Below are 26844 nucleotides of genomic sequence, written 5' to 3'. Positions count from 1 at the left end.
CATAAACATCATTTAATATTTGAGTTAAATTGTTTTCACCACCTTGTCCTGATGATTAATTCTAGCTTCAGTATATTCCTGGGAAGTAAAAACTGAGAGCAAAACCTGCTTTGAACCCCATTATTCCCAAGGAAAACACTTCCTGCTGTCAGGGCTTTGAGGATACAAAAGCTCCCAGGGAGCAGGAATTCCCCACCTGACACAAAATGCCACCTTTTCCAGATAATTCCTTTTTTTCCTGCATGCAAAGCAGGAGGGATGATGGTTTTTGTTTGCTGGAGAAGGAGCTCATCAGCCAGACCTGCCCCATAAATTCACATTTCTTTCTCCACTCAGCTACCCCAGAGCTGCACAGGTTATTTAATGCAGGGGTTGTTTGGGACAGGGGTTTCTAAACCTGTAAAATATTCCCCAAAAAAAAAAAATTCCAAATAGAGTCCATTAAAAATAGGATAAACCAGGCAGATTTTACCTTCACATCTATAAACTCTGTTTCACAGCTAGAAATTCTGCACGTTCTGAGGAAAACCCAGCTGAATTTGTAACAAAACCAGAGTAAAACCAGTTCCAGCCCAGCAGTGCCCAACACCTCCCAGCTAAATTCCCACAGGCAGAGAATTCCCTGCTCATCCCTAAATCTGCAGCTGGTGTTAACAGCTCCCACTGCTGCTCCCCATGCAGAACATCCCCCATGGAAAGTGATCCCAGATGGCAACTTCCATCTCCATCACGAATCCCTCTCTTCCCTGGGCTCTGGAACTTGGGATGAGGGAAAAGTTATTGGGTACAGGGATATTTTCTATTCTCCACCAGGATTTGGTCCCCAAAAGGAGGTTTTCCAGGAGGTCTCCACATGGTGGGAGCTCCACTGGGAGGAATCCCATCCCTGGGAAGGTTGGGAATGTGGCATTTTAACTCTGCAGGTCTTCCCTCTGGTAGGGAGGGATGGATCTCCATATCCCAGGGGATCACCTGCCCTGGAGCAGCCCCAGGCAACAGCAGGCAACCAAAAGGAGCTTCCTTCCAAAATTCCAGCCACAGGGAAAGCTGCACGAGCCACCTGCCACAAAGCCAGCAGGGTGCTGAGAAGGGTTAAGCCATGGAAGCACAGAAAATGTGGGAAATGCACCTGTCCCAGGAGAGGATTGTGAGAGAATCACCTCAGCCAGAGGCCTGGCCAGGCAGAAATTGGGATTTCCCCTCCCTCTCCAGGCATCCAGCCTGGGATTATTCCACGTGGGCATTTAGGAGGCTTTTCCTCAAGCCTGACCTGGATCTGCCTTCCCACCACACAAACCAGCAGCTTCTTGTCCTGTGCCCAGGGAGACAGGACAGAGAACAGAATCCTGGGATGGTTTGGGTTGGAAAAAGCTCAGATCCCACCCAGTGCCACCCCTGCCATGGCAGGGACACCTCCCACTGTCCCAGGTGCTCCAAGCCCTGTCCAGCCTGGCCTGGGACACCTCCAGGGATGACTCCACAACCTCTCTGCTTCTTTCACACACCTTATTCTCCGTTTCCTTTCCCTCAGCTAATTAATTTAATTCACTTTTTAAATTGTCTCTCAGCTAATCCAACTCAGCTCCTTCAGCTTTCCTCTCCCTGTGCCCACAGCCACTTCCAGAGCAAAGGGACACCCAGGCACTGCCACTTCCCTGGCTCTGAGCAGTGGAAAAGCTCATCCACAGCTTCCAAAAGTTACTGAGAGCTTGCTGGAAAACCACAATATACCAACCAAATTAAAGCTGTAAACACTTGGGATGGAAAAACACCCTTTTTTTTTTTTTTTTTTTTTTTTTCTTTTTCTGGGACCTGGGGATTCACTTCCCCAGCCCAGTTGGGAAACATCCCTGGCAAAATCCATCAAAATGAGATCCAGGATTAGTCTGGTGCACCATTAATTTCAGAACATCATTAACTTAAAAGTGTGGGGGTAAGAAACCTATTTGACAGCTGGTTTTGGTCCCTGCCAAGCCTTCAGCACTGCACAGCCATGGTGGGGGGAGGAAATCAGCTGGAATGGGAGCAAATGAAACCAGTCTGGTTTCTGGATTCACTTTCTTGTGGTCGCAGAGCTCTAAAAGCTGGGATGCTGTGCTCTGTAATTACAACATCCACACTGAAATGGGAGGAACACGGCTAACATTAAAAATAAAGGGTGAGGAGGAGGAGGAGGTTTTGCTCCTCGTGCTGGGAAAGGTGCCTGGAGCCAAGCTGGGGGTGAGGAATGGGATGTGCATCCACCTGGCTCTTCCCAAAACATCACACTGCGCTCCCCTGGCAAGGCCTGGTCAGGAGAGCAAATGGGAATTATGCAGCTGAGCCCCAGCACCCACCAACTCTGCCCACGCTCCTTCCCAAAGTCCAAAATGATCCCAAAGCCTGGCTCGGGTGACTGCCCAGTTTGTCAGACTCCAGTGGGGCTTGCTCTGGTCAAATCCTGCCAGTGCTGAGGTGGCAGCTTTGGGAACCCCACTGGGAGCTGCTCCTCGGGCTGGACACTGAGTCCAGGGAAAGGGAAATGGGAACAGAGCCCAGGCTGGGATGAGCCCCAGCTGCAGGTGCACAGCTGGACACCTCTGGCAGCACATTTCTCTCTCTCAGGATTTTTCATAGAGGAGCACAGAGAGAAAGAAAGAAAGAAAACTATTTCTACTCCTTGTTTTTCCCATGTGGAATGTGTTTGGAGAATTGTTTACCTGGGGTGATTGCTTGGTTGGATTCTGGTGAGGATTGTTTGAGCCTGGTGGCCAATCCAATCCAACCCAATCCAATCCAATCCAATCCAACCCAATCCAATCCAACCCAATCCAATCCAACCCACTGTGGCTGCACTTTCACAGAGGGACACGAGTTGTGAGTTAGATATGGGAGTTAGAAATATAGGTTTATAGTTCTAGTATCTTCCTTTATATAATATATTAATGTATTATAGCATAGTTCTAATAAAGAAATCATTCAGCCCTCTGAGCTGGAGTCAGACATCAGCATTCCCTCCCATTGGGTTCACCTGCATTTTACAACAGACACCGATGGAAAACCTCGGGATCAGCTTCAGCCTGGACACACCCAGGACCCAGAACCAGTGGGAATCACCTCCTGAGCACTGCTGGGATCCTGCTGCTACCAGCAGAAAGGTTCTGCAGGTAAAATCCCAGGAGAACAGGACGTCAGGAACTGCTTGATTAAAAAAGGAATCCCTTAATTGCATTAACGAACCTCTGTGGGGTTGGCCCCTGCTGCCCAGCACTCTGCCCAGTGCCTCCCCCAGGACCAGCAGCCTCCCACACTCCAGCTCTGCAGCACTAACCCAGCCATGGATCTGCTCCTCCTGCCCAGCCACTCCAGATCCCAGCTGAGCAGATCCCACTGGGACCTCTCAACCCCAACCCGGGGCAAGGAGGGGAAACCTTCCCCACGCTGGGAGGGGGGGGAAAAAAACACTCAGTGCTCCATTTCTGCCATCAGCCACGATTCAGTTTCCATCCCTCACCCCAGATATGGTTCTCATTAGCTTCATTAGCTCCCAGTTGTGCTGCAAGGCAGCGGTGTCACATGGAATTAATCTCTGTTTTCATTAATGTGTCATCCCCAGTGCTCAGGGCTGCTCGCAGCATTCTTTGAAACCGATCCATTCCCTCTCTTCTGGGCGGGGAGGAAGTGCCAAAAAGCAGCTTCCTGGGCAGGAAGGATGACCCCCTGAGATCCTGCAACTCTGGCTTGATGTTTGCAGAGATCATCTTTTCTTGCTGGGGACAGAGGGAGGGCAGCTCGGAGCAAAAGGGATGCGAGGCTGAGATAACAAAGAAATTCCTGAGCTTCCCTGCCAAGGCCAGATTAAGGAATAAGATATTCTGGCTTTTCTAGGTGTTGTTTCTGGGGTATTTTGGAGAGCTGGGAAAATAAAGCCAGGTTGCAAAAAGGGTTCTGTTTACAAGGCACTAAAAACCTCCAGTTTAGCAAAGGCACCAAGGTGATATTGGTTAATGAGGTTTATCTAAAGATATTTCTTTTTAATACACAAAACTGGACACTGCATTCAGGCACAACAGGAATTTCTGCTTCCATTTCCATCCTGAACAGAAAGCTGGTCTCAGTTAAGAATTACAGCCCCTCAGTACAAGCCTGTATCACTTCCAGACATGATAAAGCAGGATGGAGACTGATGGGAAGCCCCTGCCAAGGTCACCCTGTCAAGCACAGCTGCCACATCCATTCCTGCCTGGGCAGCAATCCCTGAGAACTTCCCACGTGTCCTGATAAAACCCAGGACACCCAGGCTGCCATTCCTTTCTTCACAGCTCCTGAATTTTCAGGGTCTGCAAAAAAATAAAAAAACATGGGAAACATCTCATTAAAAAAAAAAAAAAAAAAAGTCTTCCTGAATTATCCAAACTGCTTCAAAACCCCTGAGCCACTGACTCCTGCTGCCTTGGGCTGCTGGGAGATGCTCCAAGGGGGATTTTTCCATCTGCTGCTCAGGACAGGGCTCCTCCAGGCCAGAGGAAAGCCCAGGATGGGCAGAGGGAGGGAGCTGGGATAGTTGGGATTACTCAGCCTGGAAAAGCCTCAGGGTGACCTAACTGTGACCTGCCAGGACCTGAAGGGAACCTGCAGGAAAGAGGGAGAGAGAAGATTGACAAGGAAAGGGAGGGATGCCTTCAAACTGGCAGAGGGCAGGGCTGGGTGGGAGAGTGGGAAGGAATGTGAGGATGGTGAGGTCCTGGTGGTCCCTGGAAGTGTCCCAGGCCAGGCTGGACAGGGCTTGGAGCAGCCTGGGGTTGTGGAAGGCATCCCTGCCCATGGCAGGGGTGGGATGGGATCAGCCTTAAATTCCCTTCCAAGCCAAACCACTCCAGGATGATCCCATCCACACTCTTGTGCCCTCAGCATCAAAGGGTCACAACCAAAAGTGCTCAAAAATGGGAATGTTTTGCCAAATCCAGCCCTGATTCACACCCTGGCTGCTTTCCACGCTGGAGTAAGAAACTCAAAGAGCTGTCTCCAACCTTTCCTGGGCTGGATCACTCTGGACAAAGCACCTGAAGTCTCAGAACCCAAAGGTGGAGAAAATAAGAAGAAAAAGCACTGGAAGAGGTTCATTTAATGGCCACTCACATGCTCCTGGAGAGGGAGAACACTCCCTGAGCCCCAGCAGGCACTGGAGCTCAGCCTGACCCAGCCCTCAGCTCACCCTGATTAAACCCTGCATGGCTCAAGTGCTTCTTCATGAGAATAAACCCCACAAAGCCTCCACCACACTCCAGCCCTTCCTCTTTCTCTGCTGCAGATGAACTCCTGAGGACACTCATTTCACTGCAATTAAAGCACCTGCCTCAGAGCCAAGCCTTCCTGACCTGCTGCACACTTGGCCTTCCAAAATGCCCTTTAATGTGAAGCTTCCAAACTGTTCTGTTCCAGCAGCTCAAGATGAAAAACCACCAGGAACTCGGGGGCAGAAACTGAGGCATCTCCTCCCCTCTGGGCCATTTTTGGGGCTTCAAAGGGCACATTTCATATTCCTTGCAGGATAAAAAGGTGCTGCCTGGTCCTTTTGTGGGCCCCCAAATCCCTGCCTGGTCCTTCTCTGGCTCCCCAAATCCCTGCCTGGTCCTTTTTTGGGCCCCCAAATCCCTGCCTGGTCCTTCTCTGGCCCCCAAAATCCCTGCCTGGTCCTTCCCTGGCCCCCAAAATCCCTGCCTGGTCCTTTTGGGCCCCCCCAAAATCCCTGCTGGCAGCAGCTGCCCCACCCTTTTCCCCAAGGGAAGAGCACACTAAAAAGAACCTCGTGCTATAACATTTTATTTATTGCCTTGTTTAACTTATTCCCTCGAGCTCCTGTAACTCAACCAGAAAGAAAATAAAGGATTTAAAAATCCCACAATCCCAGCTCTTTTTTTTTTTTTTCCCCATTTTTTAATCTGTGCTGTCTGACAATGGGCAATGAGCTTTGGGAACACAAGAACCCAAGGGAAGGAAGGGTTTTCAGATGCCAGTTGGAAATGCTGGAAGGGAGGAAACAACAGGAGAAGAAACAGGAGATCAGTGGCAGAGTAGCTGAAAAGTTTGTTTCTATAAGAAAATGTAATAGCTCTCTGGGGACACCTTACTGGGGGATAAAAGTGAATTTATCCCAGAATTACTCAGTCATTTTAGAAGTGCATTAGTGACTCTGGTGCAGAAACTGATTTAATTCCTGCAGAAACTGATTTAATTCCTGCTGGAAGCCTCTCCCACAGAGCTTGTCCTGCTCATCCCCACAAACACCAACCCCACAAATGGAGGCTTTTGGGGTCACTTGCCACGAGGATTTTGGTTAAACCAACCAAGCTTCTCCCATCTTCTTGTTTAAATGGATGAAAACCCACGCTAGGAATATCCAGGAGGGAGGAAGTGGGGAGAAAGGCAAAGCCACTTGTATGGGACCAGTGGAGCTGCTCTCTGGACAAGCTGGATTTGCAAAATGGATGCCAGGCTACAAGGAATTCCCACAAAAATCTTTTTTTAAAGATCTTGAAACCACTTCTACTCGACCCAAACTGACTACTGTCATTTTACTACTGCAGAAATGACAGGAATAATCAAGGTTAAAATGAACATCATGATTCAGCACTTCACCCAACAGGTCAGATATTAAATATTCCTCTGCCCTGGCAGATTTTGAACTTCTTTACAGTCTCCTACTTCAAAAGGAAAAAGTTCAAAGTGGCAGATGGGGAAAAAAGAAAAAAAAAAAAAAAAAAACACCAGCATTTGAAGGCAGACACACTGAGCTTCTGATGGAAGTGTGACACCATCACATGGGTGGCCTTGACCCCAAACACACCCAGGTTTACTTTGCACAGAGCCACAGCTGCTTTGGGAAACACTGTGCCCAGAATGACAAAAACTGCCACATTTCAAGGTGGAAAGCACTGGCAATCTCAACCCCACACTTCCCAGGCACCAAAATAAATAAATTTCTCTGCCAGGTCACTTCACTTTGAGAACCACCACAGTGCATCTTTGTGGCAGGCACATTCTTCTCTCTCTCAGGATTTTTCATAGAGGAGCACAGAGAGAAGAAAGAGAAAACAATTTCTATTTCTGCTCCTTGTTTTTCCCGTGTGGAATGTGTTTGGAGAATTGTTTACCTGGGGGTGATTGCTTGGTTGGATTCTGGTGAGGATTGTTTGAGCCTGGTGGCCAATCCAATCCAACCCAATCCAACCCAACCCAGTCCAACCCAACCCAATCCAACCCAATCCAACCCAACCCAGTCCAATCCAACCCAATCCAACCCAATCCAATCCAACCCAATCCAATCCAATCCAATCCAACCCAATCCAATCCAACCCAATCCAATCCAACCCAATCCAATCCAACCCAATCCAACCCACTGTGGCTGCACTCTCAGAGAGGGTCACAAGTTGTGAGTTAGATATGGGAGTTAGAAAAGTAGGTTTGTGGTTTTACTATCTCCTTTAAATAGTAAGTTAATGTATTATGGCATAGTTATAATAAAGAAATCATTCAGCCTTCTGTCTGAGCTGACATCAGCATTTCCTCCCCCCGGGTTCACCTGCCTTTACAACACATCTTATTTCAGGCTGCTGAGAGTCAAGGACAATGAACAGCCAAAGCCAAGGGACATAAGCTGGGCCTGCTTCTTGGGATTTTAGGCTGCCCAAATACTCTCTTATCCTGCAAGCAGCTCAGAGGAGCAGTTTTTTTGAGGGGTTTAAGGCCCTCCAAGCCCTCAGCTGTGCTGTCCCCTGGCCTGTGGATATTCCCCAGCTGCCAGGTGGGGCCAGGGCAGGCAGGGAACTCGTCCTGCCCTTCAAAGGCCACCCTTTGCTCTTCTAAAGCTTCCCCTGGCTGAGCCCAAGCCAGCTGGGCAGCAGTTGAAAGAGCTGCTCCTTCAGCAGCCCAAAACAAATAGGGACATTTAAAATTAAAATAGACAAAAAGGCGATAAAAGGAATAAATTGTCCCTCACTGGCCTAAAGAAGAGAGCTCTACTCCTGCTGATCCTGCTGGACCTTCCCTGGAGTGGCTTCCCAGGGAGGCTCAGCAGAGGATTTTGGTGGATGGGGAGAGCCCAGGGGGTGGCTCACAGGAGCCCAGGCTGGCCAGTGGATAGGGACAGCAAAATTGTACAAAAAAATGAAAATAATGTTTTTGTTTTGAGCCACAGAAGGATTTTTTTTTTTTTCATTTGGGCCACAGGAAGAATTTCCTGCTCATTTCAGAGACCTCTCTGCTGGGCTGCCTCACCACTGCAGCCAGGAATGCCTGGCATTGTCCTCCCCACTTGAGGAGAGCTGTGCTCTCCTGCAGGTGGCTCTGGAGAAGCAACAGAACCCACCAAAACCTCTCAGCCTGCCCCAAACTGGGAGCAAGACAATCACTGCACCACCTACAAACCACTGTGAGAAGGGAGGTTCAAAGCCAGCCTTGGTTTTAAGGCCAGGCTTGGTTTTAAGGGCAGCACTGCAGATTTTGGGCACTGTGAGCTGCTCCCTTTCCAGCAGCACAGCTCCTGAAGGACAGGGAGGATTGAGGGAGCTCTGCTTTGCTCCCTGCACTGGGAGCAGCCAGCATCCCTCTGTCCAGGGAGCTCCATGTCTCACTGCAGGCACCACAGGAATAATCTGGGTTTGGCCCATCCCAGATGAAAATGAGCCCACAGCTGGATGAGCTGGGCTGCTTGGAGTCTTCTCCCTCAGCCCTTCCCAAGAACCACCTCATTTCCTGTTTAATACTGAAATTAAGAGGAAAATCAGCTGAGGGAACACCTCTAATCCCCCCTTTTCTCTTATCCCTTCCCCCTTGGTGTGCTTCTGTTGCACACCAGGCTAAATTTCACCCCCTAAATCTCAAGGAGCAAAGGAGGGGGAAAATAAAAAAATAATCCAGCCTTATCTCAACTATCAGGAGTCAATTCCTTCAAACTACAACAGGCTCCAGGTGCATTCCTGCCAGGATCATTGTCCTGGAGCTGGGAGAGGACCCCAACCCTCATCCCTGAGCTTCCCCCTGCTCAGAACTGGGCTTTGGACAAGGGCTGGTGAGGAGAGGGAAAGGCTTCTCTCTGTACCCCCCATCTTTGCCTCTTCCTTAAGAAAGGTGCCAAAACAGCCACTCAGAGCTCAGCAGGCACAGCTGGAATTGTTTTGGGAAGACCTCAGGAGTTCTGCAGGACTGGCCAGAGGAGCCAGCACCCCCCGTGCCAGGAGGAGTGGGAGCAGAGGAAAGGCACAGCACCCACTGCTCCAAGACACAGAAAAAAAAACCATATTCCAGGTGTTAAAAATTGGAATATAAAAATTAAAACTACATAAATATTTTATAAAAAAATAAAACTACAAGAGCTCAACAGCACCAGCACAGGGAGCACTCCAGAGAGCTGTGGGCACTAATGAAGAGAGCCTGTCTTAATTATCCCACTGCTCCAGGAATTAACAGCTCAAACCTCCAGCCTTGGAGTCACCAGAGCTCAACTACAAAACCTTGGCAGCTTCAGGGGGAAGGTTGTTGGGATTTTTTTTTCTATCTCCCCTCTAAACAGAAACACAAAGAGGAAGAAGCCAAGGATCACAGCCAGGTTTTGCTCCTGTATCCCTGGAAGCCAGAGCAGAAGGATGCTCAAATTCCTGTCCTTTCACATTAAAACATCTAGAAAATAGACAAGAAATCCCAGAATAATTTGGAAACAGGCAGTGAAAAACCATCCACTGAGTTATTTGTCCAACTCTGGGCTTGGTCTCACAGCTTTAAGCTGGTGCTGAGTTAAGAGCTCAGAGAATGGAGCTTTTCAGAGGCTGTTCTTCACCCACTTACATTCCAGCTGGAGTAGGATGGCAGTGAATGGGGCAGCACATGCAAACCCTTAAAATCAAATCCACTCAGCCCATCTGTGGAAAAGGGGTCCTGCTGTAAAGCCAGAAAATTTGGGAAGAATCTCCCTGGGCACCTCTTGATGGCAGAAGCTTTTCCCTCCACATGAGCTCAGCTGCAGGCAGAGAGGCACCTCAGGAGGTGACCTGATGGAATTTGGGGTTTTCAGGGCACATCCTCTTTCAAACAATGTATTTGGGGCCTTAGCAAGAGCAAGGACAACCAAACCCCTTTATCTGGGCACCACAGCCCTCCCCTGCAGCAGGGTGCCTGACAGGAGTCAGGGTTTCTCCTTTTCCCCCCACCAACTTTCTGTGCTTAGCCTGAAGCACAGAACTGCAGCTCTCCCCTGGGCAGAGCTGAAAACTGAGAAACCACCCTAAAAGCAATTATTGAGGGAATTCCCCTGCAACAGCCATGAGGGGATGCACTGCAGAGCTGGGATAACGCAGTGTGGAGTGCCATGGAATCGTGGAATGCCATGGAATTGTGGAGTGCCATGGAATCGTGGAGTGCCATGGAATCGTGGAATGGAGCCACAGGGATCATCAAACCCCACCCTGCACCAACAAACAGAGAACTCAGGGTGGATTTCCCAGGTAAGACAGAGCAGGGACATCCCATAAATCATTTGTGCCCATAAATCATCCCTGTCCTTATCTCACATTCCTACATGGACAATCTGGTGAGGAGCAATCACAAATTGGACTGGAAACCCAAACGGCACCAGGAAAACCAAGGTGAAGCACAAAACAGCACGAGGGGAAAGCGGAGCAGAGGGACTGAGAACCCACCAGATCTGTCCAACGTTGACCAAGGAGAGGTAGAGGAGCCACAGCAGGGACATGAGGACCATGTTGGCACAGCCAGTCAGCAGCACAAAGGCTGCCACTGCCAGGCCAGCCAGGGCCAGGCAATCCAAGGTGCTGTCCATGGCAGACCAGTCCAGGAACCAGATGAGCGTGGGTGCATAGCTCAGGGCATCCAGGCCGACCTTCCCCTTGAAGTATTTCTTGATGTCCTGCAGGTAGAGCTGGCAGGGGAGCAGCCCCTTCTCTCCTATCAGCTGCTTGTTCTGCTGAAAGGCCACCAGGAAGGCCACGACTGCAGGGGAACAAGGAGAAAAACTCTGTGAGGAATCACCCAGCATGAGGGAGCTGGTTTGAATGCAGAGCTAGAGAAGCCATTCTTGGAAGGAATTTATTCCCAAGTCCTTATCTCCATGAAATTCAGCACAGCCATTACAGTGCCCAACAAAAGGTTCCCTGGCTTGCACCTGGAGGATCTTTAAGGTCCCTTCCAAGGTGAACCATTCCAGGATTCTGTGGTTGCTATGAACCACAATGCAGCAGGGAAAGGAATTCTATCAACCCTGTCTTGGCTTTGGAGGAGAACAGGTCCCCACCTTCACACAACATTACCTGGGCATCTATCAAGGACCAGAATCTTTTCCTTGTATTGAAAACACTTCAAAGATCAAAATATTGTTAATTAGACAGCTTAAACTCATCTACACCATTAATGAGGTGTTCATAGACTCCCAGGGTGGTTTGGGCTGGAAGGGACCTTACAGATCCTCTCATCCCACCACTGCCATGGGCAGGGACACCTCCCACTGCCCCAGGTGCTCCAAGCCCTGTCCAGCCTGGCCTTGGACACTGCCAGGGATCCAGGGGCAGCCCCAGCTTCCCTGGGAATCTGTGCCAGGGCCTGCCCACCCACAGGGAACAATTCCCAACATCCCATCCATCCCTGCCCTCTGTGAATGTGAAGCCATTCCCTGTGTCCTGTCCCTCCAGGCCTTGTCCCAGTCCCTCTCCAGCTCTCCTGGAGCCCCTTTAGGCCCTGGAAGGGCTCTGAGCTCTCCCTGGAGCCTTCTCCTCTCCAGGTGAGCAATTCCAGCTCTCCCAGCCTGGCTCCAGCTCTGGAATTGCTCCAATTCCTCCCCGTGCTGAGGGGCCCAGAGCTGCTCAAAGCACTCTCAATCCTCTGAGCTCACGGTTCACCACAACTGCCCAGAACAGCAGCTCTGACCCTCTGCATCCTCTCACATCCTGGAAGGTTGGATATCCAAAATCTTACCATTTTCCCACCCCTTAAATTCCCACTTTTCCATGTCCTTACAGCTGTCCCATTTACAGTGTTTCTGCTCCAGCCCTGGACACTCTTAGACCAGCCAGCTGCTTTTTTTAACAGCACATCAGCAATTTAATTACAGCTCATAGACCTAGCATTTGATGTCCTACAGAGAAAGTTGGGCAGTTTTTAGGCATTATCTCATATTTTAGGCATCTCCTGCAGTTACCAATTTGCAGTTTGTAACTCCAGTAATCTCCATGTCTCAGGGAAAAAAAAAAAAAAAATGAGGAAGGCCAACATTTCCTGATTAGGCTGCATCCACTAATTTACCCATCCTTCAAACATTACCCAAACACCAGCCACGTCATGGGCAGCAGCACCAGAGCTCCTGGAAAAAGCCAATTTGTTCCCCTCCCCAATCTTGCTTGGTTAATGATCAAATCTGTTTCCTTCCTTATCTCAATGCTGGCATTCTGCAAACAACAACCCTGGTGTTCATCTGGTGTCTCTCTCTGGGAGCACTGCGGGGAGAGGCTGTGTGAAATCAGAGCCCAAATTCCCATTTCTTTGAAGTCTGAAGCAGCAACCCAAAGTCTGCAGCCCCAGGGAATCCGACTGAAAGTCCCATTCCCCAGACAAAGGTCTCCAGTGGGTTCCACTTAATCCACTTAACGCTCCCCCAGCTCTCTGCACACAGCCATGGGTTTTATTCTCATTTAAAAACCACTAAAAGTCATCAGCAGCACACAGCAGAGGTCAGTGGGAGGGTTCCCTTTGATTCCAGCAGATCCTGGACCCCAGCGATGGCACAATAAAGTTGGGAGTTAATGGGTTGTGGCTCTTCCCATCCATCTTTTCTACACAGTGAGTGATTTTACAAATAAAAGACATTTTTCTTCAGTTATTTTACTCAATTATGGACAGGGAGAGACATGAGAAAAGCTGATTCAAACACTACAGGATCAGCTCTGGGACAAAAATTGTTTTCTATTTTATCCATATTTTTCTACCAACGCTCAGCTCAGCACAACTGTGTAATCATAAAGTCTGACATGAAACCAGCAGAAATAAAATTCTTCTGAGCTTCAGACAGCTTAATATCTTCATTTTTGGCTCTTAAAAAGCCAACTGAAAGCCAGTTCTGCCTTAAAACTCCATGGCTTGATTTCCCGTGATTAGCACTGCAATTTGCTGCACAGTTATGCAAAAGTGCTAATCAAATTCACCTCTAAATGCTCCAGAATTGCTACCCCAACCCATAAATGCTGAGCAGGTTTTTGCCTAAAAAAGTCCAAATTAGACCCCTGCGCCGTGCACAAGACAAACAAGGAAAGGGTAAATTAGGAAAAACAAACGCCAGCAATTCCAGCAAAGTGCTGGAAAAAATCCTGCAGGCAGCAAAACACGGGTTGGAGTTGCAAAACATGAGTTGAAATTCACATTTTGGATGGCCCAGCTCAGACTCCAAAGGGGGTTTTCCCATTTCCCACTGCTGGGATTTCCCACAGCACCATCCACGATGAAAACCCAGCAGCACCAGCCCTGATTTTGGGAGGATTCACCCCCCCCAAAAGCAAAGCCCACCGTCCCAGCCGTGTTTGATCCATCACCTGCCAGGTGATGCTCACATTCCCAGAGCTCCAGCCCGGATCCAGCTCCCTCTCCTGGACACTCCCCATGCTCATGGATCACTCCAGGCTCCCTCTCCAGCACCTTTGGGATGGGCTCATCCCCCATTTTCGGCTCCCACCTCCACCCTCCCTGCTCCATCTCCTGAGGTTTCCCCCTCAGGCAGCAGTTCCTGTGCTGCTGGACACGGGGAAGAGCTGAAACTAAAGACAGAGACTGCAGAGGATTTCAGCAGCACAGGAGATGCCCAGATGCAGGAGGGAAAAAGGGAAGTTATTTATCAGCTTGTCATTGCTTCCTCTCCCTGAAGCCCAGAGAATCTGGAGCCTTAAATTCAGTGTAACAGACCCTGCTGCCTTCTCCATCCCTCTGACCGTGGCTTGGTCAGGGGGTAAAAAAGTCCCTTTTCCCCCAAAGGGTGCTCCTTCCTCTTCCTTAACCCTTATTCTGGAACCTCTCTTCCTTGTGTTTGGGGATTTCTCACTCTGCATCCTCCAGCTCAAACAACTTTGCTTCCACCTTGGGCGCTGACTGGCACCATCACCACCCTGCAGGGCTTGGGGCACACTGACCCCCTTCTCCTTGCTCCTGGAGCTTTTCCCTGGCATTCTGCAACCCCTCCAGCCCTGGCACAACCCCCACCACGCTTCCACCACCCCTGGGCTCACTGCCTGTGCTTCCCACAGACAACTCCAGGATTTGGGAGTGCCCAGCCCCGTGTTCCACCGGGCTGTGCAGGTGGCAGGAACGGAGCAGCTCCAGGTCTGCCTCCCACTGCAGAGCCTCTGACAGCTCACATGGGAGCTGCCAGCTGAGCTTTACATAATACATGCAAATTACCAGGGCTGCTAATAGACCTTCCCTACTTATCCTCACCTCGGAAGGTGCTTCACTGTACTTTTCCATTAACTCCCCCCGCTCCCAGCCTCCCCTGTCCCCCCAAACCCAGCGTGTTCCTCGTTCAGCCCCACATGGTACCAATAACCACCACCCAAGCGTCCCCATCCAAAGGGATTCGCTCCATCCAGATTTCCCTGGCACCTCAGCTCCCTTCCCTCAGTCCAGGCTCAGCCTGTCACGGTGGGAGAATGAGAGGATCCCATTCTTCATGCTCAGGAAAGATTTAAAGATGTGAAATCCAAAACTTTCCGGTCATATGGCTTTTTCTGTCTTCCCCCTTCTTGTTAAAAGAGGTCTTAACTTTTCCTTAATGCCCAAACCACAAGAAGAACTGAACGAAGGGCACAGAGCTTTGCCTGGAAACCAAACTACGTTTTGCACACACACACACAAAAACTCTGCCTGGAGCAGTTTATCAAGTGCCCCTTTGACCCAACCAGGCATTTGAACAGGCCCTGAGCTGGGTGCTGCAAGCTGAGGTTGTACTGCTAAAAAGAAGAAAGAGCAGAATATTCCTGGTATTTTATTACCAGAGAAATGAATCAAATAAATTTGCAATTGACGAATTCCCCTGCAAAGTTTTGCAACACAGAAGCAACAACACCAGAGCACTGAGCAAAAGGGTGAAGCCAAGCACCCACAAAAAACACACAACAAAGTGCTGTGGTTTTTTTTACACCTTTTTTGTTTTCTTGCCTTTCACGGCCAAGCTGAAGATTTTGGGGTGGTTTGAAGTGCTTATCTCCTTGCTGCCTCCTTGTTTGAAAGGGTGTGGAAATAGAAAAAGCTTCCCTTTGGGTCTCAGGCTGTTCAAAACCACCCCAGCCTGCAGCTGGAGGATGCCCTGGGAAGATCCCTCTGCTCCAGAGGGGCTTTGGGCAAGGAGAAGACACAGAGAGACATTCCCTTCTCTCTGCTTTATTATTTTTTTTCCCTTTCCAGGGGGATGCAGCTGCTCAGAGGACCCAGAGCTGATGCACTGCTGGTGCTGCACAGCCCAGCCAAGGAGCACTGAGCTGGAACAAAACCTCTCAGGGCAGCAAAAGCACCTGAAGACGTTCTCTAATCCTGACCAGGCAGGCTGAAAGCTACTGGGAGCCTTTGAATAAAACTGAGAGAAGGGAAAGCAGGGGAGATGGCAGAGAAAGAGAGGAGGAAGGACACCGGGGAGAGCCAGGAGCCTACAGGAAGCCAAACCCCCCGAGAGGGCTTTGGATTTCAGATTTAGGAAGAAGGAGCCTGAACCTCCCGTAGCTCTGGCGCTGGGGAAAGAAAATACTATTAAACAATACATAAGGAGAAGGAAGATAAACTGGATTTAAATAATAGCTTTTATTTCAAAGCTCTCCACAGAGCCTGGCTGAGATTGGGGAGGGTGGTATCTAATTACTGAAATTTCTACAGCTGGAATCTGATGATGGTAATCACCCAAAAAGAGCACTTAAAAATTATTTAGAAGGAGGGTGAAGGGAGCAAATAATGCACATTTGTTGTCCAGAGCTTTGGGACCAGCTGTTTACCTGTAAGAGCACTTCCAACAAGACCTCAAAGTATTTCTGGATTGCCAAAACACCAATCCCTGTCACAGGGAACACACACACACCCACACCCAGGGCAAGACCAGGATGGAAAAGCTGCAAACCTCCAAGTGACATCTGGCCAAACCTCTGCCCTGCTCAGGTGAGACCTCACCTGCAGAGCTGCCTCCAGCTCCAGGGTTCCACCACAGGGACGACCTGGAGCTGCTGGAGAGAGCCCAGAGGATGAGCAGAAGGATGGAGCAGCTCTGCTGGGAGAGCTGGGATTGTTCACCTGGAGAGAAGCAGCTCAGGGGTGACCTCAGTGTGGCCTTGCAGGACCTGAAGGAGCCACCAGGAAGCACAGAGACACCATTTCCAAAGGACAGAGGGACAGGACAGTGCTGTAAGGACCAAAGCTCACAGAGCCCTTCCAGCTGGATCCGCTTTCCCTGCCAGCAGCAGGTGGGGTCGGTCTCTGACCTCTCCAAACCCTCAGATCTTCTCCCACCTCCCATCTCCAACCTGCCTCTCACACAGCAGCTGCTTTGCCAGGGACTTCCCAGGCTCGGGCTGCTTCTGGAAAACCCCTTCAAAAGACACAAAAAAAAAGAAGGGAAGAGTAAAAGTAAAGGGGGAGGGGAGGGCACACAGAAGGACACTCCACACCTGCCTTGCTCTGCCTGTCCTCCTTCCACACAGGAAGATCCTCAGGGAAAACATCTCCCGTACCTGCAGCAGGCAATGAACACCCCCTTGGGAATGGGGTGGGGGCAGGAAGGAGGTGACAAACCCTCAGAGCACACTTTGGGGTCACTGCACATCCCAAATCGTATTTCTCTCCACCCCATCCTCAAGGTTCTTCACTCTCCCACCCAGGAGGGGAACAATCCCTCAGCTCCCAGAGCTGAGCTCCGATCACATTCCCCGACACCTTAACACAAACCCACCCCCCTGCCCAAAAAAGGAAAGGGAAAGGAAAGGGTTACACATAAAAGGGTGAAATGAAAGAAGGGGGGAAAACATCCCACGGCTGAGGAATGTCAAACTGTCACAACGGCATCAACCGTCTCCTCAGCGAGTCTGAGCCTCGGCGCGCGCGGAATCGCCGCGTCTGGGAGAAAAATCAGCTGTCACAGTAAATGCTTCCATCTCCACAAAAAAACCTGGAAGAGCAGCTTGGCACAGAGGCACAGAATTGTTTTCTGCTGTTTCTAAAGCCAGGCACGCCGAAGAGATCAAAGGGCAAAGCCTCCTTCCCACTGGAGCATCCAGAGGCAATCTGCCCGCTCACACACAACAAGCACTTTGCACCCCACAAATCCTCGTGGGGCACCTCTCCTGCACTGCCAGCCCCAGCAGTGCTGCCCGTAGGAATTTCACCTGTCTCAAACCCTGCCCAGCTGCCTGGCTTTGGTTCACTTGGCACCCCAAACCAGCAGCAGAACTCCCCAGGGCCTGAGCGCAGCCAGGCGCAAGTTGCACAACAAGCAGGTGAACTTTTCCTCTCCTCCACCTCTCCCCTTAACAAGAGACACAAACATTCTCCTGCGCTGCTCCTTCCAGCTTCAGTAGCCCAAACTCTCCCCCTGCCACCCCACACCTCCAAAAGGTTTCCTCCCCCCCACTTTCAGCCATTCCCACTCCTCTCTCCCGCTTGGAAAAAAAAAACCACCACAAAGAATCCTCCCTCTTTTTTTTTTTTTAGCACCCCAAATTTACTCACCAACCTGCAAGCTCAGCCCCTCCCAGCCTCCTTTTCTCCTGCAGCCCATCAGTTTCAATCACTTCCACCTGTAACTCACCTGACCCCCCAATCAGATCCTTGTTCCCCACCTCGTTGTCCCAGGTGTCCCACTCACCACAAGCTCCCACACCTCTGATTTCCACCAATTCCCACCCCTCCAGCCAGCCCCTGCTCCCTTCCCACACCCCCTTTGGTGTGGCACATTTATCACCCCAAATCCACCCCCCGGGGAAGCAGCAGCCTCCACCGAAGGCACAGCAGAGAGCACTAATCAGTTTCTCATAAGGAAACTGCAAACTGAGCCACGGGAAACTCAGCAGCCTGGATTTACACACGGGGGAATATCGGAATCGCTTTCATTTTGACTGAAAGAGTCATAACCTCGCATTTCACCGAGAGCTGAAACCAAACTAGAACCAGAGCACGTGTCAAAGCCATACGAAACTACAACTTCTGCATGGTTTTGATGCAAAATAATCTAAGCAGGCTGGCAGGCTACAAATTCTAACGATTCTGTGGACAAATCTGGGGCAAGTTTAGAATTTGTACTGTAGTGTGTTACTTGTCAGTTTTGGTTTCACTGTAAATATTTTTAAGCGGAGCACCAGTGGGCTCTGAGCACAGCTCTCAGTGCCAAAGCAGGAGGCAAAGGAGCACGGCAGAGGCTGGAAACTGCTTTCACTGTGGAATATTTTAAGGTCATGTTGACTCTAGGTCCTGGCTGTTGGTGGTGTTGGCACCCAGGGATGGCATCTGTCCCTGCAGTCCTGCTGCTGCCTAAGACAAAGAGTTCCTCTCTTGCACTGTGAGCGCACAGCTTCAAGGGAAAGGATGAGCAGCTCTGCTGAGAGGTGCCAGCCTCGTGGTGTGAGCAAACTTCTCCTTCCAGCTCCACCAGCTTCCAGCACCACCAGCCCCACCAACCCAATCCACCAGGAACGGGGGAGCGGGAAGGAAGAGAATCGTGGAATATGCAGAGCTGGAGAGGACCCACAATGATCATAAAATCATAGAATATTCCCAAGTGGGAGGGACCGCACTGATCGCGGAGTCCAGCCGCTGTTCCCGTACGGGACATCCCCAAGGATGTCACCATTGCTTGGGGAGCGGTGTCCAAGGGCTCCTCTGGCTCATTCCTCTGGCTCCTCTCGCTCATCCCCCTGGGGAGCCTGCTCAGTGCCCCACCACCCTCGTGGGGATGGGGGGAAACCTTTCCCCGCTCTCCCCCAGCCCTCCCTGGCACAGCTCCAGCCGTTCCCTGGGCGCCGTCCCCGGGCGCTCCCCGGGGGGAGCGGCGCCCGCCCGGCACTCACAGTACAGGAAGGCAATGGAGCGCAGCAGCACGATGCGGGTCAGCCAGAAGGTGCCCGGGGAGAGCGGCGAGGCCGCGGTAACGAGCCGGGGCTCGGGGGATGCGGCGGGGGCCGCTCCGGGAGCTGCAGCGGGGGCTCCGGGCCGGGCCGGGCGGCGCTGCCGCGGCCCCGCGCTGGGCGCCGCCATGTCGGGCACAGCGAGCATGTGCGGCCCGGCGGGGCGGGCCGTGAGGGGACGCGGCGGGGACGGGCAGAAAATAGGGGAGAAACGGGCAGAAATGGAGAAAAACGGGCAGAAATGTGCAGAAATGCGCAGAAACGGGGAGAACACTGCAAAGTGGGGCCGCCGTATCGGGCACGGCGAGCGTGTGCTGCCCCGGCGGGGCGGGCCGTGAGGGGACACGGCGGGGACGGGGAGAAAATCGGGGGGAAACGGGCAGAAAATAGGGGAGAAACGGGCAGAAATGGAGGAAAACGGGCAGAAATGGGCAGAAATGGGGAAAAACGGGGAGAACACTCTGCAAAATGGGGCCGACGTATCGGGCACGGCGAGCGTGTGCGGCCCGGCGGGGCGGGCCGCGAGGGGACGCGGCAGGGACGGGCAGAAAATATGGGAGAAACGGACAGAAATGAGGAGAAATGGGCAGAAATGGGGAAAAATGGGCAGAAACGGGGAGAACGTTCTGAAAATTGGGGCCGACGTATCGGGCACGGCGAGCGTGTGCGGCCCGGCGGGGCGGGCCGTGAGGGGACGCGGCGGGGACGGGCAGAAAATAGGGGAGAAACGGGCAGAAATGGAGAACAACGGGCAGAAATGGGCAGAAATGGGGAAAAATGGACAGAAACGGGGAGAACGCTCTGCAAAGTGGGGCCGCCGTATCGGGCACGGCGAGCGTGTGCGGCCCCGGCGGAGCGGGACGTGAGGGGACACGGCGGGGACGGGGAGAAAATCGGGGGGAAACGGGCAGAAATGAGGAGAAGTGGGCAGAAATGGGCAGAAATGGGGAAAAATGGACAGAAACGGGGAGAACGCTCTGCAAAGCGGGGCCGCCGTATCGGGCACGGCGAGCGTGTGCGGCCCCGGCGGAGCGGGACGTGAGGGGACGCGTCGGGGACGGGGAGAAAATCGGGGGGAAACGGGCAGAAAATAGGGGAGAAATGGGCAGAAATGGGGAGAAACGGGCAGAAATTACGGGAAAAACGGGCATAAACGAGGAGAACGCTCTGCAAAGCGGGGCCGCCCTGTCGGGCGCGGCGAGCGTGTGCGGCCCCGGCGGAGCGGGCCGTGAGGGGACACGGCGGGGATGGGGAAATACAGAGGGAAAACGGGGAGAATTCTCTGCGAACCGGCGCGAAAATGCAAGGTTTTATTTGAAAAATAAAACAAAAGAGGCGTTTCAGCGCGTCTGCGGAGGTGTGAGAGGGCTGGAGCAGCTCTGTGAATGAGGCTGCGGGAGCTGGGGAGGAGGGAAGGTGAGAGCGGATCCCATGCATCCAAATATTTCCAAGGGGTTTTGGAGGATGATGCCGGGCTCAGTGACAGGATGTGGAGAGATACCGTAAGGTAAATCAGAATCCAAATCGCAGAATATTCTGGTTTGGAAGGGACTGCCGAGGATGATCAAGTCCCTTCAGTGAATGGTTCACATTGAATCCACAGCCTTGGAGTTGTCAGCACCATGCTCGGACCGGCTGGGCTCAGGACAGATTAACTCAACAAATTCCACCTCAATTTACAGAAAAAACTGGTTTCCATGGAGGTGGCAGGGCCATGGAACAGGGAAGGTGTGGATCTCCCTTTCTGGAAACATCCCAAACCCACCTGGACACAATCCTGTGTCACCTGCTCCAGGTGACCCTGCCTGGGCTGGGGAATTTAGGTTCATTTTAAGTTCAATTCCTCAGGTTTTCCTCATGGAATCACGGCATGGTTTGGGAGGGACCTTAAAGCTTTTCTGGTTCCAATTTTAGGCACCTTCCACTGTCCCAGGGTGCTCCAAGCCGTGTCCAAGCTGGCCTTGGACACTTCGAGGGATGGAGCAGCCTCAGCTTCTCTGGGAATTCCATCCCAGCCCCTTCCACCCTCACAGGGAAGGATTTCCTCCTAAAATCCCAATCAAATTCACTACTTGTGATGCCACCATAATTTTTATTTTAAATAATTTACAGACGTCAAACACGTGGCTGCGTGGAATTCACAAATAGTATTTTTGGGCATAAACATACATTAAGTATCCCCTTAGTAAACACCTCGGTGTTGGTCGCTGAGAAATCATCTACTATCAGGTGTAACATTATTCAACACTTCCCAGCCTCTAAGCCAGTCCCTTCTAAATGCCCCTTTTGTTTTTCCAGTTTCCCATCACTGCTGCTTGCATTGTTCTCCTTAGGGGGAAAAAAAAATAGAAAAAAAATGCCACATAATGGTGCATTGTATAGGGCAGGAAAAATCAGCTGTTTGTTAAAGGCCACTGGAATACTGCAGTTCTGGATCTGCCACGAGGTTTGGAGAGGAAAATTTAAATAGATGGGAGCTAATGGTTTTCTTTGTGGGGTCTTTTCCAGCAAATTCCACATTAAACGGGGATGTCTGTAAAACAAACTGGATAATTGAGGGAATTACTGCGGGAAAGCGGAGGGTTTAGGCTAAAGTTTAGCAAAAAAGGGAAGAGTAATTGGGGCTGGGAGGGGAGGTTTTCATTGCCGAGGGTGGCTCTGAGATGTGCCACATCGAGCACCAGGAGCACCTTCCAGCAGGACAAGCTGGAAATTTTAAGCCTAAACCAGCAGAAATGTGTTGTTACTAAAAAGGACTCAATTCTCATAACAGGCAGTGGAAGCATTTCCTGGCTTTCCTGGAAGATGATTCAGGCTAGAAAGAAAAACATGTGATAAACCAGTAGTTGATCAGGACACCAAATGACGCCTTTTCTGTCCCAAATACCACTCGTGGATCTTTGTGTGTCCCTCCCAACTCAGATATTCTGTGATTCCACGAATCCCCTTGTGGGAACCATCACCTGTGCTGGCTTTTCTGCTCACTTCTCGATTTCTTTTTTTTTTTTTTTTTTTTTTATTTTCACCTGGCGACTCGAGGAAAGAAAACAGTGCAAACCCCGAGCAAAACTAACTCAGACGAGGTACTTCAGAGCGAGGTTTGGAGCCTTTCAAGCCTCCAGGGGAAGGCAATTCATGAATGCCAGGCGGGCAGGGGCATCATTGATGCTCATCTTCATTCACCAACGCCACGTCCCCTATTTTGCTGTGTTCCAAACCAGCTGCAGGAGTGGCAGGGGAACAAGCCTTTACTGTCACAGCAGGCAGCAGCTGTCCCCAGCAGCACCCCAACCCCGCTGGCTGGCCCTGGCACCCGAAATCGCTCTGTGTTCATTCAGCTCTGGCCTTTCTCCCCTCTGGCTGCCAGGATTCGGCTTGAAAGGGAGCAGAGAAAGCTGAGCTCGGGAGCTCAGGAGGCAGCATGAGCACGGGGGGCTCCTCTGAAGGGAACAGACATTCAGCTGTGGATAATGCAGGCACACACCGAGCGCTCAGCTGCACTTGCTGGAGGGGACGTGGGCACCTCACAGAGAATTCGGGAGCTTCCTCCTGCTAATCCAGTTTTTTTTTTTTTTTTTTTTTCCAGCAGTAATAATTCTTCCCTTTAAAATCCCCAATTTTCCCTGTGGAAATCTGATCTTTAACTCCAGGATTAAGGCTGGAAAGGATTTTTAGAGGAAAAATCACCTTTTTTTTCTTGTGTGTTTGTGCAGGTTAATGAGGAAGGGCTGGTTCAGAAGAGGGATCCTTAAGTGGTACCATAGGACAAGCAATTAATCACAATAATTGTAATTAATCATAATAATCCCCATTATTTTGAAAAGATGCCATCCAGGCTGTGCTGTGCAGGAGGAAAGAAGAGATCCTTTGCCAACACCTCACCTGGCATTTAATGTCTCATTCATACATGGGTGGGTTTTGATCCTGCAAAAACAGTTTTGTTTTTTTTTTGCTGGGATCTTCAAATACTTGAATAAATAACAAATGAACTTTATGCAATAAATTTTGAATTTAAAAATTGACATAAGATGTCCTTTTTCTTTGGTATCCACCACTAGAAGAGGAAGATTTAGGAATCTAGAAGAAGATTTAGGAATCCCAGGCGCTCCTCTCCACTTGCATTCCAAGCAGGAAAGAGAGAAATCAGCGGAGTCTGGCCCAGTGCAGGTGTGCAGAGTTTTTTTATCCACACCAGGTAAATATTCATGTTGGAAAAATGCTGCTGCAGGTCACAGAGTTGTGGGATTGGGATGGAAAAGCCCCCTTGGATCATCCAGTGCCAAGGCCACCCCTAACCCATGTCCCCAAGTGCCACAGCCACACGAGCTTTGGGTGAGGCAAGGCCCATTTTATGTCAACAGAAGGCAAATTTTGGGCCTGAAGTGACCTGCAAGGAATGGATCTGCATAAATTTGGCCTTAAAATTGCACGAGCGGGCAGCAGAGCCTTCCCAAGCACCCAGTGTGGGATGGGACCCACCACTATTGTCCAGCTTGAGGGCAAAGCTTTTTTAAATTGAAATTAATTGAAATTACCACCTGTCTTTTTATTCCTTCTGTTCAGATAACATGGGTTTTTCTGGAAAGGCTTGAACATTGTTTCACAGCAGCCTCAGAGCTGCCACGTTCCCGGGGCTGAGCATTAATCCTGCGGGTGTCAAAGGCTGATTTGAACACCACAGGTTCCTCTTACCTGATCAGGGTTTGTTTTTAATTCCCCATAAGGCTCTTTCTCTTTGCTCCTTGGAATTCCCATGTGCAAGCTGCTGGCAGGTCAAAGGAGGCCATAAATAAATGGGATAAATGAGAACTTTCCCCCTTGGTCAGGTGAAGGATGGAGCCCAGTTTGAGAGGAGCACGGCCTGTGTGTGCATCCCAGAGCACATCCACGGGCTCCAGAGATTCCACGTGCTCTCATCCTCTAAAAATGCCTTCCCTGGCTGCCACTGGAAAGGAAATTTTTCCTTCCTGGCACGAGCAGGGCTCTGCCTGCTCTGGAGCCAATGCACACACGCTCTTATTCCTGCAGGAGGAAGGGGTACGGAACAGAGGAACCGGGATGGGAGGTGGAGCAGCCTCCATCCCACAGGGGTGCTGAGGATTCCCAAGTGGGAATGTGATGGAGCCAGGCACACAGACCTTGGATTCCCAGAAACACTGGCTGAGCTGGCCAGGAACTTTCTTGGAGGCCATGTCAGAAAATGAAGCAATGTCCCAAATATCAGCCTCTGCCGTGCCCACTCCGTCAGGAAGAGCTGGATCTGTTCCCCGAAATCCTCTCTAAACTGGATGCACCGGGCAACAGGAACCTGGGTCGTTCCCTCCCAAATCTGCACCCTTTTCCTGGGAATGCTGATGCCTGCTGTGTCAGGCCAGGATGACACAGCCTGTGGGATCCTGCCCTGCAGCTCCAGCCCGTGCCCATCCCTGGGCAAACATCCCCCCATCCTTTGTCATACAAAAATCCGGCCACGAGACCCCCGCAGGACAAACGGCCCCACTTGAACCCACTTGTTCCCTGAGCGTTATCTCATTCCATTTCATGGATGAGTGAACTTCTCAGGAAACCAGAGCTCCTGAGCACCTCCAGGTGCTCCAGCTCCCTCCTTTCCCTGTGTTCTGGCTGTGTGAGGCCGGGGAGTTGTGCTCCAGCCCCCGAGGAGGGACACGGGAACGCGGAATGGTTCGTGCGGGATCACGGACGTGCGGCAGGACACGTTCCCTGCCCCTGCTCCCAGGCACGGCCTCATCCCCCAGCCCATCTCTGGAATAAGAGGAACCAACCACCCAAAGTCACCTTCCTCCTTCTACCTGTGCTGGACAAAGAGGAATTCAAGCCTGTGGGCTGGGAAATGCAATTCCCTGCCTCAGGCAGGGCTGGGGAGCCCTGGAAGGCAGCAGCGAGCAGGGAAGAAAACCAAAGTCTGTAATTCCTCCTGTCCTTGGGGGCTTCTTTTGCAGGAATCTTTGGAGCTGAAGACAGGGAGCAGAAAAAAGAGGTTCTTGTTCCCATTCCTACCTCCAAAACTCCGAGCATCCCACAAATCCCTTCCCAGCCTCAGTCACGCGCTGAGGTTGGGATCTTCCGAGGAAGGAGCTCCACAGGAGGGGCTGGATTAGGAAAAAATGGACTAAAAATAGTGATTATTGCTTGGACTCACCCCTGGCTAAAACAGATGAAACACTGGAATTCTGCGAGTCAAGGTAAATTGCCCAATGAGACAGGATTTATAGGAATATGCATTAATTATGTGTCACAGGAGAGGGGAAAAAAAGATTTTCCCAAGTGTCCAACAGCACTGCAAAGTCACCAATCCATAGCCCAGGGAAACATAAGCTCATCCCGAATCTCATTAAAATTTAGAAGAAAATTCCAATTATTTAATTAGCAAGTCCAACGTATTTAGGTCGCCTTGGGCCTTGAAATTAATTTTTTTAAAGACGCTTTGAAAATTGTATTTCAAATATGTCAGGTGGTAACTCTGCAAACAGAAAGCTGAAAACTGGAAAAATTACAGTTTGGGTTTTTTTTTTTAAAAATAAAATTAAATCCTGCTTTGCCATTTGAGAGAACAAATTAATTTTCACATAGAAAGCAGACGGATGTTTGGGCACATTTAAACACATTTAAATTCAAAGCATACGGTTTATTTATTACACATCACAGTAATTAAACAAAACCCACCATGTTCCTGGTACTTTTTAAACGCTGGAATGCTTGAAGCCCAATTTCTTATTTTTCCCCTGTCAATCTTATACGTGACTCTATTTTTCTGGGGGAAAGTAGCAGAAAAAACTTGAATTTGGGGAGCTGCTTTTATTTCCCCCCCCCCCCAGTCGCAATTAGAAGGCTGAATTCCGCGGATAATTAGAATCAAATGCTCCAAAGAAATGCTGGAAGAGCAGGGCTGGCTCGGAAAGGGACAGACGGGGTGAGGTTTTGGGGGTCACCCTCCCCTTTTTCCCCCATCCAAAGGCTCACCCCGAGGTGCCGCATCCTCCTCCGGCCGGGACCTCCCGGGCGCTTCCCGGTGCTCGGGATGGAGCCCGCTGCGGGAATGCTGCGGGAAAAGAGGAGGGACAGTCGGGGAGGGGACACGGAGGGGGCTCGTTTCGCTTTTTTTTTCCAGCGATTCCCCGATTTCCTCCGTTCCTCGCCCGCTGGAAAGAGAGCGGGGCCGAAGCGACGCGCTCGGGGCTGCGGGAGCGCACGGCCCGGGGGCACCGGGGATGGGCTGCGGGGGGCACTCAGGGAAGCTTTGCCCTCCCGGCCACGCACCGAGCGCCCCAAAAAAAAAAAAAACCCCTGGAAAAGGGGATTTGAAATTACCGGCGGTCCCACGGCACCGCTCCGGAGCCGCTGCCGCGCCCGCGGCGCTCGGAAAAAGACCCGGCCGCTCCATCCCGCACCCGCTGGCCGGTACCCCGCTAGGAAACCGGCACCGCGGCTGCACACCGGAGCGTGAAACACATCCCCACCGGCGGGGGGGGTCCCCGCCAGTACGGCGCGGCGGCGAAGCCCCCGGACGATTTGCAGCGGAAAAAGCACAAAGGAGCCGAAAGAGGCAGCCGGAACAGGGAGGCGGAAGAGCGGCGGGTGGCATCCACCGGGCCCGGGCGGCAGCGGAGCCCTCAGCGGAGCCCTCAGCGGGACCCCCGGCCGGCGGCGGCTCCGGCCGGCGGAGCGGCAGCTCTGAGGCGGCGGGCGGGCGGCACGGCCCCGC

The 26844-nt window shown here is 51.2% G+C and overlaps 1 protein-coding gene and 1 long non-coding RNA gene across 5 annotated transcripts in view; both read right to left on the bottom strand.

The window, feature by feature from the left end:
* LMF1 (lipase maturation factor 1) overlaps positions 1-19241 on the bottom strand; it is a 155779-nt gene extending 136538 nt beyond the window's left edge. Inside the window, exons 1-2 of one of the 4 annotated variants that reach the window (XM_053957615.1) lie at positions 19065-19241; positions 10663-10983 (exon numbers count right to left, since the gene is read on the bottom strand). In XM_053957615.1, coding sequence (XP_053813590.1) covers positions 10663-10813 — 151 coding nt within the window. In that variant the 5' untranslated portion in view covers positions 10814-10983; positions 19065-19241. Of the gene's footprint in view, positions 1-10662; positions 10984-11155; positions 11223-19064 lie in introns of those variants that run through there. The other 3 variants (XM_053957613.1, XM_053957612.1, XM_053957616.1) reach the window with 3 other exon arrangements.
* A 6417-nt stretch (positions 19242-25658) lies between these two features.
* On the bottom strand, positions 25659-26817 carry LOC128796250 (uncharacterized). Its single transcript, XR_008433756.1, has 2 exons — positions 26451-26817; positions 25659-26181 (listed from the first exon to the last, which is right to left on the bottom strand). It is a non-coding gene; the product is annotated as an uncharacterized LOC128796250 (long non-coding RNA).
* Between the last annotated feature and the right edge of the window lie 27 nt (positions 26818-26844).

This window comes from Vidua chalybeata, chromosome 16, assembly GCF_026979565.1.
Source record: "Vidua chalybeata isolate OUT-0048 chromosome 16, bVidCha1 merged haplotype, whole genome shotgun sequence".
In the NCBI taxonomy this organism is placed as follows: Eukaryota; Metazoa; Chordata; class Aves; order Passeriformes; family Viduidae; genus Vidua; species Vidua chalybeata.
The sequence above is the reverse complement of the archived record's forward strand: the minus strand, read 5'-3'. Positions and strand labels throughout refer to the sequence as shown.